The following is a 21,700-nucleotide window of genomic DNA, read 5'->3' on the forward strand; positions in this document are numbered from 1 at the left end:
GTCGCTAACTGGTGTTAGCGACAGCTAGGTAATAGGGAGATAATTTTATCTCTGCTTTCTTGGCTTTTAAAGCCAAAAAAGCGGAGATAAACCCCCTTGATATTATGCCCCTTAATGTCTTAAAATTTCCCAACTTCCTTGGATGCCTCCGTTACAGCTTCTCTTGTTGCTTTCAAAAATTTCCCCAACGCAATTGTGATATCTAAAAACGACATTTCTGTAAGGAGAGCAACCGCCTCCGATCGTGAGTTCACCTTGTATTTTAAAAATATTGGACGTAAAAACATTTTTAGCACTGTTAAAATCAATGTACAGTCCAATAGTATATGTAAAATGTCATTCTTTACACCTAGGCCACATTTACAAATACCATCAGGTTGGATCAGGGCTACTTTTAATTTACTATCGATCATCCATGGGTTTAAGCCTACTCGAACCTTCATAATTTCGTACCTTAACCATTTACTGGGTAGCACATCCAAGTATGGAAACCGGACCTTCTTTTCCCATTCATTCCTTACCCAGTTCACTGATTTTTGTAGCTTCAGGTACTCCAGGTCTTGTGATCTGGAATGTTCGTGCCCTCAGTCCCTAAGCATTTTCTTAGTAAAAACTAAATCCAATGATGGTTGTTCGAGGGTCAACTTTAATTGCGCAGTTACTAGATGAAGGGTTTTCCTCACTTCCCGTGCCCAATATAAGCTACTTGCTTGTAATTCCTTTCTGCACCAAATTGACACCTTCTGTTCATCACCGGGCATCTGGCGGTTCCAAAATCTTAGCAATGACATTTGTGCCTTTACCTCCCATGCTGTCAAGCCTACCTCCAATCTAATTGCTTGCAACATGGAACCATTAGGTAGGGACAACAACATTTTAATTATCTTTCCTTCCTCCCAGTCCCACCCCCTTTTACCACTCCGATAGAGCACTTCAGCGCCATAGAGAACTTGTGGGGGTATCATAGCTTCATATGCTTTTAGTAACGGTCTGTGTGACATGTCACCATAGTCCTTATTACATTTTTGCAATCCACAGACCGATGAGGACGCCTTTAAAGTTTGTGCCGCCACGTGAGTATTCCACTTTAATGCACTGTCAAACCAAAGGCCTAGATATTTATATTCACTTACTACCTCTAATTTAACTGAAACTAAAAATCATTTAAAATTGTTTACCCTCTTCCCAAAACATCTTTGAGTATGTTTACTACTTTTGCCTTATTCACAAACTCCTATTGTAAGTTACTTCTTTAAAAAAAATAAAAAATTAGGCCTGCACCATACATAGCCAACCACTGGCACCTCAATACCTTCTTATAGAATATAATGGTGGTAGCAAACTAAACTATAACCCCATAGGAAATAATGTTACATGAAATTAAACTATTTAACATAGTTACAAATATGAATAAATATAATTCAATGTTACAAATATATAAAAATCATACATATTTGTTATTTAATTTTAAAATATTTGAATACCCTATTTTGAATTAAAAAATGAATGTAACCATAATTTATATTTTTACATATTTAAAATAACTTAATTTAATCTAACAATATTTCCTATGAGGTTTTATTTTAATTCTCTGTCTCCATTATTTTGTGTTGGAGGGTTTTGCAGAACCAGTTGTTGTCCATGAATGGTGCTGGGCTTACTACTGTCTTACTTACCGGTCCCTGCAAATTTAAAAAAATGCTGGGCTTCATTTACAAGGCCCCTGCTCAACCGAAGCGTGCTTTTTGCAACGCTCCAGTGGTGCTGTGTCCTGCTCCAAATTTACAAGAGACACACAACTGATGGAGGGAAAGCAGAACAAATACGAAACACTCACCCCCAGTCAAGAGATCTGGGTAAAAATCCATTGTTGTTTTGCTCATCATGCCACCCCAGTTTAGACCCAGCCATATACAAATCAGTCTTGCCCATGTTCCTCATGGGAACCGTCAAGCCTGAACTGCCAAGCCAGGTCCTCCCTGGACCAGAAGCAAGCAATCCTTGGACCGGTTTTGGGGTTTCACCCATCATCAGCCAGGTTAGCTTGAATCCAGTTTTACAGTGAGCCCGGGACCCATAACCCAGCCCACTTAGGGTGAGAAAGCAAAAGACACACAAGTGGTGGACGGAATGCAGAACAAATCAAAACATTCACCCCCAGTCAAGTAATCTGGGTTAAATCCATTGTTCTTTTGCTCACCATGGCACCCCAGTTTAGACCTAGCCATATGAAATTCAGTCCTTCCCATGCTCCTCATGGGAACAGTCAAGCCTGAACTGCCAAGACAGGTCCTTTCTGGACCAGAAACAAGCACCTAGGACCGGTTTCGGGGTTTCACCCCTCATCAGTCAGCTAACTTGAATCCAGTTTTACAGTGAGCCAGGGACCCATAACTGGGCATATCTGGCACACCCATATATCTGGTCTAAACTGGGAAGGCAAAAGAACAATGGATTTAACCCAGAGCTCTTGACTGGGGGTGAATGATTGATTGGCTAAAGAATGGGTTTAAGTGATATTACGACACACACACTTAAAATCCCTTGGCTCTGGTATATTAAGGCAACATTGATGTAGCTTGGTCTGAGCAACTATTGACGCAATACCTCCTCTAGGTCCCATGGTACTCGTAATATTGTGAAAGAAATATTTTGGTATTATGATTTGTAGAATACATAAATATTCTCAGCCCCGGGAAGCCTGTGAAATAATTTCCTGGAATTGAAATGCGAATATAAATTTTAAGAGTTCTTAAATTGCATCCATCCTCCCCTATCCAGATGCTGGTACATAAAACTGAGACTAGACACTCTTCCGCTAGGCTCTATCACCAGAAGGTGGTTGGCCATAATGTCTAAAAGCCAGTGGTGTCCTCATTGCCAAATGTAAATGTGTGATTTTATAGTGTTCTGTTGATAGATTTTATCGAATGTGACATTAAGTCTGAGATTTGAGATACATTTATATTCAGTGGCGGGTCCTCTGCCAAGGCAGAAGAGCATTGCCGCACTCCCTTGAAGTAGTAAAAAAGGAAAAAATAAAATGATAACAATCTAATGTTATTATCATTTTATTTTGTCCTCCTTCTGCTTCAGCTTTGCCTGATGGAGAGGGCGGGGGGCTGCAGTGCAGGGGAGGAATGGTAGAATCCTCCTAAGTGTGCAATGACTGTTTGGCCCGCCCTCTCTGGCCACCCAAAATAGTAATGCACACTTTCCGTGTTACCCTGCATTACAGCCTGCATAGAGAACATGCCCAGGACCACAGTCCCTGGCTAAGAACCAAACCACGGCACTCAGACCAATCACAATTCTCCATTGCAGTGCTGTGATTGGTCAGGGGATCCTGGCTGTGCTTCCTGGAGTCCGAGACGGAGGAAAGGAGGAGCGTAATCGCGGAACCCGGTGGCAAGGTAAGTGTATTTAAAAAAGAAATGTACATTGTGCGCTGTGCCCCACCCTAATGCCCCCCACCACCCTCCCACCTACCTCACCACCAGCGAGTTGTGCTGGCTGCCACTGTTTATATAAGGCTTCCCAATGTCCAGGCACTTGTCTAGATAAACATGCTGTATTCAGTTTTCGAGTTTCCAGTCACGTCTGTACATTCTTGTGCAGGTTCAAAATTCACATGTGAATGTTGGTGCGGTCAAACACACAGATTCAAAATTCACTGACATAATACTAAATACCTGTACCGATCCCTAGATTCAATTAAATATGTCTAAACTTGGCACATGTTTTTTAAAATCAAGAGGAACACCCAGTAATTTGATTTCATCCTTTTTTCGCTAATGTGTTGAATCATTTCGATTGTTGTTAGTGCCTAATTACAGTGAATGTATTCTGGATAGTCTTTTTGTAAATAAAAGTATGGCTTTGAGACTATGAAATTCACATACAAATCAATCCTGAGAATTGGAAATAGTATTAAAAAGCCACAGCCATACATTCTAGATGTTAGAATAGCAAATTAACTCAGTTCTAAAATGTGTCAAGTAGGGGGAACAATCAATCAATCAATCAATCAAGGAATTTGTAAAGAGCGCTACTTACCCGCTAGGGTCTCAAGGCGCTGGGTGGGGAGGTGGGAGCTGCAGCTAGTGGTCGAAGAGCCAGGTCTTGAGCAGTCTTCTGAATGCCGGGAGGTCTGTGGACTGTCGTAGGAGGGGGAGGGCGTTCCAGGTCTTGGCTGCGCGGTGGGAGAAGGATCTGCCCCCGGAGGTGGTTTTGTGGATGCGTAGGACGGCGGCCAGGGAAAGGTCGGCAGAGTGGAGTTTCCTGTTGGGTATGTAGAAGGAGAGTCTGCTCTTGAGATAGGCTGGGCCGGTCTTGTGGAGTGCTTTGTGTGCGTGGATCATGAGTTTGAAAGTGATTCTTTTGTCGACGGGGAGCCAGTGTAGGTCTCTCAGGTGAGGGGTGATGTGGTCTCTGCGTGGGATGTCTAGGACCAGGCGTGCGGAGGCGTTCTGGATTCTTTGGAGTCTGCTGATGAGTTTGGACGGGGCTCCGGCTTGGAGGGCATTTCCGTAGTCGAGTCGGCTGCTGATGAGGGCGTGGGTGACTGTTTTCCGTGTGTTTGTCGGGATCCATCTGTAGATCTTGCGGAGCATGCGGAGGGTGTGGAAGCATGAGGAGGAGACTGCGTTGACTTGGTTGGTCATGCTGAGCGTAGAATCGAGGATGACCCCTAGGTTGCGTGCGTGGTTGGTCGGTGCTGGGGGGGTTCCCAGGGATGGAGGCCACCAGGAGTCGTCCCACGCCGAGGGGTTGGGCTCGAGGTTGCGGATCTCCGATTTGTCCGTGTTCAGCTTGAGCCTGCTTGCCTCCATCCAGTCGGCGACGGCCTTCATACCCTGGTGCAGGTTGGATTTGGCGATGAGGGGGTCCTTGGTGAGGGAGAGGATCAGCTGGGTGTCGTCAGCGTAGGAGATTATGTCGAGGTCGTGTAGTCTGGCGAGCGAGGGGAGCCATGTAGACCTTGAACAGCATCGGGCTGAGGGAGGATCCCTGCGGGACGCCGCAGATGGTTTTGGAACACCGCTGTCTTAACCACGGGTGTTCTGACTATCCAAGCGCAACCACGCTTGCCTTAACCACGCATATGCCGAAACTAGGCATATGCGTGGTTAAGGCAGTTTGCGGTCTAGCTGCTGGCTAGACAGAAGCAGGAAAACACTGCGGTGAGGTGAGTGGGGTTGGGGGGTGGGTAGCTTTTCAGGACTGTGGAAGGGGCTGGGCTAGTTTAAAGAACAGCGCGGGGTGGGGTGTACAGGGTAGTGTAATTAAAGAAACAGGGTGTTAGGCTTTAGGGCAGTGGGAGGGGAATGGGTAGTCAGGGTCGTTTTTAGGGCTGGGGGTTGGGGTAAGTTTCAGGGCAGTGGAAGGGGTTGGGGTAGTTCAAGAGACAGCATGGGGGTGGGGGCAGTGTAAGTAAAGGAGCAGGGTATTAGGCCTTAGGGTAGTGAGAGAGGAATTGGTATTCGGAATAGTTTTTAGGACTAAAGGGTTGGGGTAAGTTTCAGGGGAGTGGAAGGGATTGGGGTGGTTTAAGGTACAGAGCGGGGGTAGTGTAAGTAAAGGGGAAGGGGAGGGGAAAGGGTAGAGTCAGCAGGAAGGGGGGTGGTCTAGTGTTAGTAAAGGGGCAGGGCTTTAGGAACAGCACAGGGTGGGGGAGCAGTCAGGGGAGTGGAGGTGGTCAGGGTACTGGTGACCTTAGCCACACATACCCCTTTACCATGCATGCCTAAACCCTGAAGTTGTATCTTAAAGGAAGTCATGGTTAAAATGCATTCATGGTTTGAGCTGCGTAGTAGAGGCATGCATGCTTCTATCAAACAACCTTCAAGTGGTACTGACTGGATTTAGGAACATTATAGAGAGGTACTTATAGAAAGACTGATGTTATGACAGGCATATTGTCAGCAAAAGATGCTTTTTTCAGTCTATGTTCACACGGAACCAAGGCATTCTGGAGGAAGCATTAATCAACTGCTTGAGGAGAGAGGGGGAGGAATTTAATTAAACGAAAAGCAAATTCAAGACCTTTCAGTGGATGCAAATAACTAGGTAAAGACTGTGGTATGACGTGAGAGTCTGGAAAAGAATGAGGAAAAACTGGACAAGTTAGTGGAGAAACTCAGGAGAAAGGGATGGGGCTAGACAAGAGGTATAGAGCCATCAATGAACAGATTCTTCAATGTCAAACCTAAGAGATGTTCTGCCCATTAAAAGTTAATTTCTTACGCTGCCCTGTAATGGTACTTCCATCTAAAATAAAATAGGACATATTCCCCTAGTGCTCCAGTGAGACCTTAAAACATGAAGTTTGTTATTCAGATTTATTTTCTTGTGGTCTTTTGAAGTTTCACATCCAGTCACCTTGCCACTCTGATGCACCGGTGAAGCCCACCTTTTACCTTGTTATTTTGGCCATCTCATTGCGGCTCAGCGTGTTCAGGGCGGACACATCTCCTATACGCTTCTTGATCCAGAGCTCATAGCCGATCCTGGAATAGAGCAGCAGCATGGCTGTGAGGGGGACCAGGAACAGGGCAACCAGGATGAAGATAGCGTAGGCCCGCCGCAGTTCCATAGTACTCCAGGACTCCTGACAGCACACATGATGAAGGTTATACAGGAAGTCATATTTCACCTAGAGGGGAGCAAACAGAACTCCTGAGACTCAAAAGGCATATCATTTGAGACAATCAAGGAGGAGGACCCTGCCAGTCAAGACCACAGGGCTCAAATTCCAGAAAATACACACAGATAATGCGTTAGAGTCACAAGTGTAACTGAGTTGGCCAGTGAGGTCTCGTAGAAGGGGAAACAGGGTCAGCCAACGTGCCATGTACTTCTGCTAGCATTGTGACATGAATAAGTTAGCTTCATGAAGGACAAATCAAATTATCTTTAAATTGAGTATCAAATTGTGTGACAATTTCAGTTGAATTATTTTCAAGCTATTATTTTGACATTTTAACGCATGAGTGTTGATATAAAAAAGGTCCTAGGACTTTTTCCTTATGAAGGATCTATACGCATTCAGCAGTTCGAGTTCAAAATGTACCCGTACAACAATTAATGATTTTATTTTGCAACGAAGCAAATGAAAATGTATTTCCCGAGTAAAATGGTTTACTCAGCAGGAAACAAATCTATGTGTACAGACGTTTTGAAATAAAAACTGCGCCGCTTTTACGCTGCACGTCCAGGATAGTTAATATGGTGTGCTCGCACTATGGAGGGGAGTGTTATAGAAAGCTCTACCAGGTGTTTTGATTAGGATTGTTAACAGTGCCCGGGAGGAGAGTAAAATCCCAAAGCTTATTACAAAATGGTGGAGAGCTAATGCAGCCTCTAGCTCGGAGGTAATGGATTTGCCTTGCTTTTTGTGTGAACAACTGTCACCTCTCCTTACTTTATCTCACAGTTTTCTTTAAATTCTAAAGCATTTAACCCCAAATTTTGATTGAATATTTTGCACGTTCACTTCCTAATTCTTAAACGTTGTCCAGTTTTATATTCGAATAGTAAAACAGTTCCATGACAGTATGTAACTTAAGGGACAGAGTACAATTACTTACTGTTTTTCTTTGAACACATATTCCTTTATTTCGTTTTCTTTTAATATCATGCACTTCCAATTCCTTGTATCGTCACTTCCCGTTTTCCTGTGACCTTTATAGCCACACCTCAAAATGTCGAATTTGATGGAAGATGAGGGTAACCACTGCAAATCCTAATTTATCTCTGTGCCATTGTCTAATTTAGAAAACAATTACTCCTGTATGTCTTCCTTCAGTGTTTCTTCGGACAACTTTAGCTACTTCTGACTCGTCCTTATCTTTTTAAAGTGTCTCCTTAAACTTTGCCTCTTAAAAAATGCCTAGTCTGCTTTTTTAATACTTCGGAATTGCTGACCTATGTTTTTCATTCTTCTTCCCTCTCAATGCTCACCTGAGCACAGGGACTCTGCTGCAGACAATACACTGTTTTGTTAGAATTCCTTACTCACGGATATATGGCCTAGGCAATTGCATACACCTCCATTACAGGACAATAGTATTGACAAATTCATTTTTTTGCATGCCTTTAGTGAGCACCAGCATTATTCGTGCTCTACCTGTGGTCGGGTCACAGTCTTTGAGGAGATTAGGCAAGGTAAGCACTCATTAGAGTGACCTTTGAAGGACACCAGGAAGTGATGCTCACAAGTGTGGTAGAATGAAGATTCAAGGTGTTCACAGAATGAGATATTAGAAGGTAAGGTGCTCACAGGAAGTAAGAGAACAAGAGTTTAAATGGTAGATTAGTAGTGATGGTAAAATATGGTCAAAAGAAAAGCAAGGTGACTAAAGTAAAATGAAAAAGTAGGCAGATCTACTCTTCCAGTAAACAAAAAATAATCAATCTATGGATGTGGGATTTAAGTAGAGAGCCCAATGGAGCAACTGAGGGCAATGCGTCCCCTCCCTTCAGACATCGGCTAACTTCACCATGAGTGACAGCATACACAATTAGCACATCCAATATGCAAAGTAGTTCCCTAATGTGCTAGTGACTACTATAACAATGCATGCATTTTGACATGGAACAGCTTTCCATCTAATAACATTTTGGAAAATCCATGACAAAACAAAACAAGCATTGACAAAGCCAAAAGCTGGCAGCCAACTCCACACCTATTGGCTTAGCTGATGCTTGTTTTTCCATGTGTTTTTAAAAGGAGCCATTCATTAAGCTTTCAAATAAGTTGCTGCTTATTAAAGGTGATATGTAGGAGAAGGAAAATTAATTTCTATCCAACATCATTTTGGCCACATCTCCATTTAACGTACTCTTCAACTTATACTAGGCAGATTTGGCCGATGCTTTCACATCTGAAAGAGCATCCCCACTAAAGCTGGCAGACCAAAATTAAACATCCTGCAGTATGCAGACGATACAATCCCCTTAGATCAAACAGCAATAGGGCTTCTGAAGTCAATTGGACAAACGTTCTGCATTCTGTGGAAGCAATGACATCTGGATGAACACTACCAAAACTGAGATCATTATTTTCAGCCGCTGGTTGAACAAGAAAGGAAATTGGACAATCAAAAATGCCCCAATTGAAAGAATAACAGCATGTAAGCATCTTGGGGTATGGTTTGAGGAGAGAGTGCGGATAAAGTTACAGAAAGCGTTTCTCAAGCACTCCGTCCTGTGCACAACCTTTTCATGGATCCCGAAAAACATGGCTTCCCTGATAGTGTCAAATTCTGTAAAACACTGGAATGCAAACTTATGCCGGCATTATAGAATGGTCGCATTCAGAAACACTAAGGAGTCTTGGTTAGACAAATTGCAGTGCTGCATGAACCATTCGCTATTCCAACTGCCGGGCTCCACCTCCCATTGCCAACTAATATTAGAGTTCTATTTAGTGTGCTATAAATTTATGCTCGCAACCAGATACCTCTTCAATTGATTCAAATTCAAAATGGCGGACTTATACAGGTTAAAGTCAGTGCTATGGTCTGTAATAGGGAAGAGATGCGGTCCGCAGTCAACATATTTAAAATCCTCCATCCAGGACCTTTAATCCGACAAACTGGGAACTTAGCCACTGCCTGATGCACTTGCAGCAAAGCTAAAAAATTAATAAGCAAAGCAGGACTTAAATTATTTTTAGCTAACAATCCTTTGCCAAATGCCTACTAGCTCTATATGACCCATGAGATTGCCAACCGTACCTAAGACAATCCTGGCCTCTGGAGATCAAAAGACAATTACTGAGCTATTGATTCGTCCATCTTTCCACAAGAGGGCTTTAATACGGCGGATTAAGGGAGACACTGCACAACAATGCCGCCTATGCCGCCATGCAGAGGAATCGCTCATACATGTGGACACTTTAGCCCTAACCTAATTGTGCACCGGAAAATTTGTTTAAAACTGCTATTTAGATGCCTAAACATTAGATTGGGACATATAGCGGTGGATACCTGCCTGTAGAGTACCTCCGGCCTGCTCACTCTGAGATTTCATACATTTATAAAACTTGCCCTGGCAGAAATGAGCAGCAGAGTCACAGCACAGAACATTGCTGCAGATCGTTTATGAGAAATTGTACTTCTATGAGAATTGCATTAAAGATTGCTCTTTCATTTACTACTCTTTTAATGTATTTATTCTATTGGAATGATTTTAATTAATGAAGCAAACCAATTCTTTTCATTTATTCATTTGTTCATTCATGCATTCATTTATACAATGCATCTGGCCTACAACATTAGCATGCTATGACAATGAGTTGATGGTGCATCAGTTGCAGGTTTAGATGTTGGACGGAAGAGGCAAGAGGTTTGGCATACTCCACCATCATCGAAAGAACCATACTTTGATGCTTCAGTACTCACAATGTGCTTTGCCTTCTAGTTAATTTAATGCTTTAAAGAGTGACACAGCTTTAATGAGATCCTTTGTCAGAATCTGGGATTGAACTTACCTCTAGAATCTGTACGTGCAGCATGGGTGATCCAACAATGATCGCAATAGTCCACACGAACCCTGGGAAAGAAGAGAAGAGTGTTAGTGAGCCTCACATATTTTTGTGTGGTTTTAGAGGTATTTAGGAAGGAACCTTGTGCTCCGCACAGTTTAAATTAAATGGCTGGCTGATGTCTTCATGAGGGACACTGCAAGAGTCCAGGAGTGGAAGATATGCAAATGTGCATGTGATTTTAAGATGTGCTATAGGGTTGGTAGTTGGAAGGCAAGCAACTGGTGCAGAAACTAATGGTGTGGTTAAGAAGCCCGGAACAGTGTTTTGGGGGAAGACAGTGAGTGCCCAAGGCAGCTGAATCAAAGTGATGTATTTGTGGCAAGGGGTGCTGTGAAGCAATAGGTGTAAGATATGGGGGGGCTTCTGCAGGCAGTCAAGGCAAATCGGGGTTTAAGAGTTATGATATCTGATGAACTCAAAAACCAAAAGAGGTGCTTGTCCATTGGTAGGGTGACATTGATAGGATTCCCCTGCTGAGTCAGATTGGTTTGGGGTCCTCACTATGTTTAGCCACTCAGAGAGTCTTCTAATGATATAAGCCCCAAGGGTGTTCTCCTTGTATTGTTCCTCTGGACTTTTGCATCCTTAGTGCTGCTATTCAAAGACAGCTCAATTTCCCTTCAAGTTGTCTGTGTGAAAGGCAACAACGACTTTTCTGAAGTCTCAATAGGACGAGTACTGGGTAAATGAAACCTACACATATGCTGCTGTGTTAGCATTGCGGGCCCTCTAAAAAGAGACTGAAAGACCGAAAGATGAGATAAAGCCCTAGGTGTCCCACCTTCCTGAGAAGTTCTTCTACCTATCCATAGGCATTGGTTGAGTGAGTATACTGTCATTGATCATCAGGCAAAAATGAGGGGGCCTTAAGTGAATAGTGGGCTGTTGTCTGAAGACCCGGCTCTAACCTTCTGCCTAATTTATGTAGTGATTCGCTTCTTGCAGCTGCTGAACCAATATACAGACTTTAAAGCGATTACTGTATTGATAAGGCTTGTTCTGAAGGAGATAGAGAAAAATATTTTTCTAAATGTAGAATACAACTGAGTGCCCAAAAAACCTTTCTTCCTGCCAGTTTTGACACACTGGGTCCAATTCAGATAAGCTTTGGAACACTGATGTATCACTTAAGTGTGCACAAAGTTGAAGTTGCAGTCATAAAGTCCAAATTTCCAACCACTAAAGAAAATCTAAAATTGCTTAACATTTTCCCGACAGTGTAAGGGAGAGAATATGAGTATTTCCAGTTGAGGGAAGTGGGACGGCCAATGGGAAGTTGTTGAAAGCTCACTATGAGATAACATTGAGAAGGCCAATTCACAAACTGCATTTTGTAGTATGTTTAGTAGCCCTACAATAGTACGACTAAGGTACTACAAAATGCTATTCACATACATACATGCGGAGGCCTGTGCTTCACCTATCTTGTATGTGCAGAGATTTGTCCCCCCGACTGCAGAGATCTGAGCAATCATAAATATACGTTTTAGCAGTAAATGTGGTAAGAACACAAAGGAGTGGCTGAAAAATGGAGAATATTTACAACTAATGTGGAGGGCTTAATCCTTTCCATGCGCCGGACGCCCTCCAGCCATCCGAAGTCACAGTAGGCGTGTGCGGAGGACGGCCAGGGGCCGTCCGAACACCGCCCACTCATTATTTTGCCCGCACCACGGCGGAATTCGCGCTGCGGTTAATGGGTTAAGGGAGGAGTAAAGAGGGGTTGGGTGAGGGTTTGATAGAGGTTTAGGGAAACACATGCATTGACCTACAAAAGAGCAAGCCTATGGCAATTCTCAAACTGTACTTCTATAGTTACCACAGCCGAAAATACTCAAAGCAATGAGTAAATGTACTCCACTTCAGAGCTGGAATTAAGTTCAACTCCACATATAGTCAACAATGGGTAATCCAACATCCTCCCGTAGAAAATAATGAAAGTAGGGACTTAAACTAAAACCCCATAGGAACTAAGTTAAAAGTAAATTAAATGATTTAAACTATTTAAAAATATAAATGAATGTAATTTGAGGTTAAACTGTTGTCTATAGATAAAACATATTTTTATGTTATTTGCAATATTTTAACAACTTTTTAATTTTAACAATGAGTGTAACATTAATTTTATGTAAAATAATTAATGACATTTAATTCCATACCTTACTTTTAATATGTTTGAATACATAATACAAGCCTATATTATTTACTTAAATTAGGGATTTTTTTAATTAAATGAAACTTCAGAAAAATATTCTATTTCAATTTAATTCAAACGAAATTACATTTTTTATTTAAAATTATGAAAAACCAAAGGTGGTGATGGACGGAGCGTTGACAATACAAACACTCACCCCCAGTCAACTGATCTGGGTTTAATCCATCACCGTTCTTTAGCTCACTCCGCCACCCCAGTTCAGACATGGCCATATGCAAATCAGTCTGACCCTGTGCCTCATGGGAACAGTCCAGCCCGAACTGCCAAGCCATGTCTTCCCTGGACCGGAATCAAGCTTCCCAGGACGGGTTTCTGGCATTACAGCCGTCTTCAGCCGGGCTTGCTTGACTCCAGTGGCAAAGTGAGCAAGGGACTCACGTCTGAGCATACCCTGCCAACTTAGGGCGAACAAAGAAAAACCAAAGGTGGTGATGGACGGAGCGTTGACAATACAAACACTCACCCTCAGTCAACTGATCTGGGTTTACTCCATCACCGTTCCTTAGCTCACTCCGCCACCCCAGTTCAGACATGGCCATATGCAAATCAGTCTGACCCTGTGCCTCATGGGAACAGTCCAGCCCGAACTGCCAAGCCATGTCTTCCCTGGACCGGAATCAAGCTTCCCAGGACCGGTTTCTGGCATTACAGCCGTCTTCAGCCGGGCTTGCTTGACTCCAGTGGCAAAGTGAGCAAGCGACTCACGTCTGAGCATACCCTGCCAACTTAGGGCGAACAAAGAAAAACCAAAGGTGGTCATGAACGGAGCGATGACAATACAAACACTCACCCCCAGTCAACTGATCTGGGTTTAATCCATCACCGTTCTTTAGCTCACTCCGCCACCCCAGTTCAGACATGGCCATATGCAAATCAGTCTGACCCTGTGCCTCATGGGAACAGTCCAGCCCGAACTGCCAAGCCATGTCTTCCCTGGACCAGAATCAAGCTTCCCAGGACCGGTTTCTGGCATTACAGCCGTCTTCAGCCGGGCTTGCTTGACTCCAGTGGCAAAGTGAGCAAGGAACTCACGTCTGAGCATACCCTGCCAACTTAGGGCGAACAAAGAAAAACCAAAGGTGGTGATGGACGGAGCGTTGACAATACAAACACTCACCCCCAGTCAACTGATCTGGGTTTAATCCATCACCGTTCTTTAGCTGATTCCGCCATCCCAGTTCAGACATGGCCATATGCAAATCAGTCTGACCCTGTGCCTCATGGGAACAGTCCAGCCCGAACTGCCAAGCCATGTCTTCCCTGGACCGGAATCAAGCTTCCCAGGACCGGTTTCTGGCATTACAGCCCTCTTCAGCCGGGCTTGCTTGACTCCAGAGGCAAAGTGAGCAAGGGACTCACGTCTGAGCATACCCTGCCAACTTAGGGCAAACAAAGAAAAACCAAAGGTGGTGATGGACGGAGCGTTGACAATACAAACACTCACCCCCAGTCAACTGATCTGGGTTTAATCCATCACCGTTCTTTAGCTCACTCCGCCACCCCAGTTCAGACATGGCCATATGCAAATCAGTCTGACCCTGTGCCTCATGGGAACAGTCCAGCCCGAACTGCCAAGCCATGTCTTCCCTGGACCGGAATCAAGCTTCCCAGGGCCGGTTTCTGGCATTACAGCCGTCTTCAGCCGGGCTTGCTTGACTCCAGTGGCAAAGTGAGCAAGGGACTCACTTCTGAGCATACCCTGCCAACTTAGGGCGAACAAAGAAAAACCAAAGGTGGTGATGGACGGAGCATTGACAATACAAACACTCACCCCCAGTCAATTGATCTGGGTTTAATCCATCACCGTTCTTTAGCTCACTCCGCCACCCCAGTTCAGACATGGCCATATGCAAATCAGTCTGACCCTGTGCCTCATGGGAACAGTCCAGCCGGAACTGCCTAGCCATGTCTTCCCTGGACCGGAATCAAGCTTCCCAGGACCGATTTCTGGCATTACTGCCGTCTTCAGCCGGGCTTGCTTGACTCCAGTGGCAAAGTGAGCAAGGGACTCACGTCTGAGCATACCCTGCCAACTTAGGGCGAACAAAGAAAAACCAAGGGTGGTGATGGACGGAGCGTTGACAATACAAACACTCACCCCCAGTCAACTGATCTGGGTTTAATCCATCACTGTTCTTTAGCTCACTCCGCCACCCCAGTTCAGACATGGCCATATGCAAATCAGTCTGACCCTGTGCCTCATGGGAACAGTCCAGCCCGAACTGCCAAGCCATGTCTTCCCTGGACCGGAATCAAGCTTCCCAGGACCGGTTTCTGGCATTACAGCCGCCTTCAGCCGGGCTTGCTTGACTCCAGTGGCAAAGTGAGCAAGGGACTCACGTCTGAGCATACCCTGCCAACTTAGGGCGAACAAAGAAAAACCAAAGGTGGTGATGGACGGAGCGTTGACATGATTTGCTCAAACGCTCCGTCCATCATCCCCTTTTGTATCGCTTTGTTCGCCCTAATTGTGGCAGGGTATGCTCAGACGTGAGTCCCTTGCTCAATTGGCCACTGGATTCAAGATAGCCTGGCTGATGAGGATTATGAATCCGAAACCGGTCCCAGGATGCTTGTTTCCGGTGCAGGGAAGACATTGCTTGGGAGTTCGGGCTGGACTGTTCCCATGAGGCACAGGGTCAGACTGATTTGCATAGGGCCATGTCTGAACTGGGGTGGCCGAGTGAGCTAAAGAATGGTGATGGATTAAACCCAGATCAGTTGACTGGGGGTGAGTGTTTGATTTGCTCAAACGCTCCGTCCATCATCCCCTTTTTTATCGCTTTATTTAAAATTATGACTTAATGTTTTAAGGTCTTTTATATTGTTCTCCATTGAAAATAAATGCCTAATTTAAATAATATCAATAGTTATCATAGAAATATGTTTGTTAATTTATTTAAAACTTTAAAATATATTAACACTTTTCCCTATACTATATTCAGGGCCAATGGCATTATGCGACAGGAGAAGGACGAATTATGCTGCAGGTCTAAGCACATTATGTGGCAAGAAAAGGCCAATTATGCGGCATAATGCAGCATGTTTTGTAATAGTACTTCTTCATTATTTTGCCATTTTTAAACTTGGTAACACTGCCTGGGCATTGGTTGCACCTCATTAGTACTATTTTAATACACAAATATAGCAATAAGCAACAATAAGGTGGCCAGTCCAGCTTTGCAATGGACCTTTCAGTGCACTGCAACACGTGCCCCTGCATTTTTAGTAACTTTTTAACAATTTGAGCTAGAAACAAAAACTTTTTTGTTAAAATCTGCAGATTATGCTGCAGATGATAGATTATGCAGCAAATTTTCAATTATGTGAAAAAAGCAGCAGCCGTCCAATCGCATAATTCTAGTCACACTAACTATATAACTGGGAGACGTCCGCCCCCATTGCAGAGTCTCCGCCAAGTGTGCAGAACCTCAAATACAGTTGGAAAATCAGTACTAGTAGTAACTTTATGCTCATACATGATGTTTTTAGTCACTCCACCCCCTATTTCATTGGGTGGGGACATGTAAGTCTACAATTCTGAGCAACTTTACAGTCATAAATGATGAACAGCCAAGAGTAGTAAAATTACTCAAAAGTGTAAGAGTAAATTTAGTTGCAGTAAATATACATATGTAGATTTATATTTGTGAATAGGCCCCTGTGAGTAATCAAAAACTATACCAATTCATGCTTGTACCTAATTTGTACACCTATATTCTAGGCCGATTCAATTCTAGAGAAAATCTGTAAAATAGGTGTGAATGTACCAAGAAGCTCTATAGTGGGTGTAAGGTAAGGGATTTGTCCACATGAAAAATAAAAATTGGGACAAAACATCTAAATTTGAAATTCATACTGCCATTTAACTACGGGTCTCATTTAAAGTTAGAAATCTGTCTGGGACCTACTCACCAAAGGTATAGTTGCCGGCAAAGCTGTTGGGAAATTTTTGCTGAAATTGCTGTTACTCATGAAGCAATAGCAGTGTCGGGAAAAATATAATGCTGGTGAGGCCACTACTTTTTGGCAGCCAGTTCAGTATTTTTTGTTTCTGCAAAACAAAGAAGCAATGTCCCTGATACACTTGCCATTTTCTCCCTGTATTTAAGGGTCAATTTTGCTTTTTATTGCTTACTACCACCATGACCATCATCGTGATTGCGAAACGAGACAAAACAGGATTTAAAGCCCTGCTTTAAATATGACTTGCCTTCCGACACTTTACCTAGCCATCCTTTGTCACATGAACAGCTTGGAGATGTTTTCCAACAGCAGAGTCAGCTGAAGAGGTGCTTTCAGGGACTCATCATTATAACAAAATAAGGAAAGAGAACTGCAAATGGGCAGTACTATTAGGGGGTGGGACTAGAGGTGAATGTGATTGTGGGCTAACCAGGGAGTTCCTCCTTATATGCTTGCAAGTTGTGGAGCAGCATCTCCCATTCAGCAGTTCTGGGGATCCTGTGCAATCCGCAAGCCTACTCGCGTCTTAATGCTTTAGCCTTGGCAGACCATTTGTACATTATATGCAGACCCCCCAGGATATAGCGGCATGGATTCGCAAATTTAGCGGCACAAATATGGAAATTTAGCGGCACAAATATGGAAATTTAGCGGCATTTTAGCGGCACTTTATTTTACTCATAAGCATTCATTTTCAGCCTTAAATCAATGGAAACTGTTTTAGCAGAGTATTCCACTTTGATTAGGCAATCTGGAATATGGAATAGAGGAAGATACTCGAAGTGGAGGGACATACATCCAGATTTGGTAGGGAGTAACTGTTCAAGGAATAAACAACAAAAGGTACCAGAAGTGAGTGGCTATCCCTCACAAAGAACTTATGTAAAATACCAGCAATGACCGGCAATCTGTTTTTAAGGAATGGTTGTCAGGATCTGTGCCACCTCAGAACCTACGATCTTCAGAGCCCTCATCCCTTTGCACATAGTAAAAGGCCAAGTGAGATGAAACCTGCATTGTATGTGTGCGGAAAGGCACACTTTGCAAAGAAAAAATGGTGGACTTATCAGTGTACCCTATGGACTTTGTATGGGACTGAGAGCGTTTCCCACTGCCCCAGGAGAATGAGATTTTGCCAGTATGGCCACCCCTACCCACATCGCACATGATTCACTGGATCTTTGCGGGATGGTCACATCTTAGCTTATCATAAGAGTTGTTGTTTAGCGCACAGCTACCCTTTCAGGCCTCTTGCTGGATCCTAGCTAGTTGATATATATGTCTTGATTTGCTTCAGAATATTTCGGGAAGGCTTAGCAGCAGAGACACAGCAGTTGTTTGGAAGGAGATATTGTTTTTTGTAAAACATATTTTATTGATTTTGCAATTTAAGTAGAGAACAGAGCCTATAAGGCCAACACTTATCAGAAAAATGACAAACATATTACAAAGAACAATTCAAATGCCAACACGTGCATATATGCCTCCTGCCCCCAACTCGACATCCATTGAAAGAACATAGTGAAAATCCACATGTAACAGTCAGTGTCTCACATTCACCCTGGCCACCCTCAGCCTGCAAATGCCCGTGATTCATCATCAATCATTGGTCAATATGTGTTTCCAGCTCAAAGGTTACTGCGCCCCAGGAAAATGTACATCAGCAGTTAGTTTCACCCCTTCCTGGGGAAACATTTCATAGCAGCCGGAGACACCGAACCTGTCTTTTTTTTAAAAAAAATGAAGTGTCGTCCCCGACGCCGGCTTCCAGAGCAGTGCTCTGCGCTGCCCGGAGTTTCCCTGATGCAAGTACATCGGGTTCTGCCCCACCACGGCGGAGGGGGTCTGAAGCCCTTTTACCCAACAGGGAGGTGCCGCCTGGCCTGCATAGAGTGTCCTCGCATCAGCAGGGCGCTGCCATCACGTTTTAATGGAGGCCTGTAATGACAAGTCATCTCAAGTCCGAGAGTGTTTCTCACCACCTGGGGTTAGTTTGAAAGAACTTGTCCCACACAAAGCGAGGCCAATCACCCATCTGTCCGGGGGGTGGCCGCGAATCTGAAAGACATTTATCCAAACCCCTGTTTGAGCGATGATGACGGCTCTCTGTGCTGCTGGGAATTAAACAAGTTGGATTCATTGCTTTCAACTTGCTATTAAGCGCCCGATTCGCAAACGTTGTTTCTACGTTTGAGCCTTCAAAATTCAGGGATGACACTCCTCACAGAACAATCCTTTTGAATCTTGCCAACAGCGCCGCAATCCGCTCCCCACTCATCAGCTCAAAAACTGACTGTCTGTGTGTGTCCCGGGAAGCTGCTGACACACACGAGTGGGGGGGTGGGGGGTTGCACAGCCAATAAAAGGCATTGTTTGTTTTGCTGTTAAATATCGCGGCCAATATGGTTATTATCGCGCCCATCTCGGTAATCTGCCGATTTCGCGATTTTTTCGTGAATCGCGTAATCGCGATAAACTGGAGGGTCTGTATATGCATGCCTTATGAGGTCTTCATTGCAGTGCACAGCCTTTTCCAATGGACAAAAGGTCTTGGGAAACAGCAGTAAAAGGAGAGGGCAATCCTACCTTTCTGCTTTGTTAAATGCATTGAACTGAGCATGATAGCATTTCACCCATTGTCAACTTGGCTGCTAGTGAGAGATAAGTAGCCATAGCTAGACTCCTACCCAACACTAAACTCCTTAATGTTTGCTCTAGAATGTACAAGTAACCCTGCCAAATATATATGACTATTCTAGAGCTACTAGGATGACCATCCTCCAGCACCTCCATAAATCACTAATGATATATACTGTTTTTTTCATTATTGCTTTTACTTGTCTTTTCTACAGAAAGCTTGATTGAACAGGGTATATCCCTTGTGCCAGAAACAAATCTAGTCTGCCTGCTAATAGTCTGGTAAATATACTTACTTCTAAATTAAATTGTGAATTTTGTGTATAGGAGCCCATCAATCTAGGTACCTTCTCAGGTTTTGGAAAAACAGATATCTCTGTCTCTGCAACCAAGATAGTGAATATAATAGTGGACTTGAAATTATTTATTGACCCGGCCATGATATGCAAACAAGTCACTATATATTTCTTACCAGAAGCTCCTGACAACCATCAGGCTCAGGACCTGTCACAACCACCGATGTGAGGAATGAAAAAAGATAACCCATCTGCCTGAATGGTGATAATGCCCTGCACCATGGCTCCCAGACTTCATAGTGGCAACCCTTAAGGGTATCCTACACACCGAGGACATCTCATCCAGGAGCAGAAGAAATGTGACCACATCATCCCAATCTTGATGGAAATTTGAAATTTTTTGAAATTTAAACTTTATTGTTCAGTTAATTAAAACCATAACAATTTGGCATATATCGCACGACCATTATAACAATTTTTTTTTATAAGATTATCATTAAAATAAGTAGTAAAACGTCTTATAATAAAAACTGAAGGTAAAACTCAATAATTTTCCTACTGATATTTGCATCACTATGTCAAAAAGTTAAAATCGGGGGGATGAGCTTCGCGGGCATCCAAGATGGTCGCGTGAGCACAGAGCTCCCGAGACCCGCGCCACCCTTCGCAAATATCATGATTCTGAAGATGGGCTTTTGAAGGCGACCTTTGGCTGACCTTAATATTCTTTTCAAAATTGAAATCGGACGTCGGGAGTCGCTTTTACATCGACTCGAACTTTTACGGCCTGCCCCGGGACGGGGCTGGGGGCTCTGCTGATCTTCAGGCCGAGGAGTAGTTGAACAACAATGGCCTGAGGGGTCTTCCCCAAGGCGGCCTCATTTCAACTTTCAGTTTCACTTTCCTACTCCGGGTTCTGCTTGACTGGCATTCTCTCTGATCTACCCCGGATCTGGCTTGATTTCGCTCTACTGTTGACTGCCCTCTTCCGTGAACGTCTGGCCTCCAGCCCTGTTGGCATTTTCGTTAATTTGTCCCACTTTCGTATACTTTTGGCTTCATTGAGATCGAAGAAACACTAAGGAGGTCCCAGGGGAATTAATTTAACGACCCTAACTGCTAAACCCCCTGACTATACATGACATCAACAAAGATTAGCAGCGAGTCAAATCCAACTATGTATCCAACAAACAAAAAAAGGAGAGGGACAAGCTAGCAATGTGAACGAGTTCCCATCAGTCCTCTATCGAGACCGCCCTTCATCATCTGGGATCTCTCATTCCTTTCAAGAGTGAAAACCACATGAGACTGGCAGGTTTAGTAACCAAGTCACGGGTATCTCAAGAAAGGGTACCTCAGATGTGAGCTAGGTGTGCCTAGTAAGGAACTGAATAGCAGTGCTGAAAAGTGAAAAGTGATTAAGTGAATATAGAGAAAAAGCTCTAAAATTAGGTAGTGATAGGGGAAAACAAATTTTAATATGCACCCTCTCACTCCCAAATCAATAAAAACAGTGCAAGTAGTAGTATAACAAATGACTACTAACAAAGAGTGTTAAGTTGACATGTTTCTGCAGACTCCGGAGCCTGTGGGTCTCCCGCTGCTTCCTCAGGACCATTAGTGCTACTGCTATATGTTAAAAAGGTGAAAGGTATCACCTGGTATATGAAAATGTACTCGTCCTCCCAACTGTTATTCCAGGAGATCAGCCAGGAGAGAAAATGGAAGGATACATAAATTAGGAAAAAGGAAGACAGTCAAAAATTAGTAACACTATGCATTGACTGTGCTGTGATCTTTTGAATTAACCACACGTCGTTTGTAAGTTCTCGACTGGGGCAGGACACTCACATTTTGTCACGTTTAATTAACTTAAATTTCACTCACCCATTTGCTGGGAAGGAACAACCCCACCTCACCTGGCACCAGCTCAGGTAGTGGGTGCACCGCACTACAGTAAAACGGAAAGGATTTGTATTAGATAGGAATAGTATGCCTAGTATTCCACGTTACACCGGTTTCTCACACGCCGCA

At 43.7% G+C, this 21,700-nt stretch overlaps 1 protein-coding gene across 1 annotated transcript in view; it reads right to left on the reverse strand.

Annotated features, from left to right (window-relative positions):
• LOC144791167 (pyroglutamylated RF-amide peptide receptor-like) overlaps positions 1-21,700 on the reverse strand; it is a 1,198,913-nt gene that overhangs the window by 74,907 nt on the left and 1,102,306 nt on the right. The window contains exons 3-4 of the mRNA XM_078665819.1: positions 10,496-10,557; positions 6,420-6,655 (exon numbers count right to left, since the gene is read on the reverse strand). Coding sequence (XP_078521945.1) covers positions 6,420-6,655; positions 10,496-10,557 — 298 coding nt within the window. The remainder of the gene's footprint in view (positions 1-6,419; positions 6,656-10,495; positions 10,558-21,700) is intronic.

This window comes from Lissotriton helveticus, chromosome 11 (genome assembly GCF_964261635.1).
Source record: "Lissotriton helveticus chromosome 11, aLisHel1.1, whole genome shotgun sequence".
Lineage (NCBI taxonomy): Eukaryota > Metazoa > Chordata > Amphibia > Caudata > Salamandridae > Lissotriton > Lissotriton helveticus.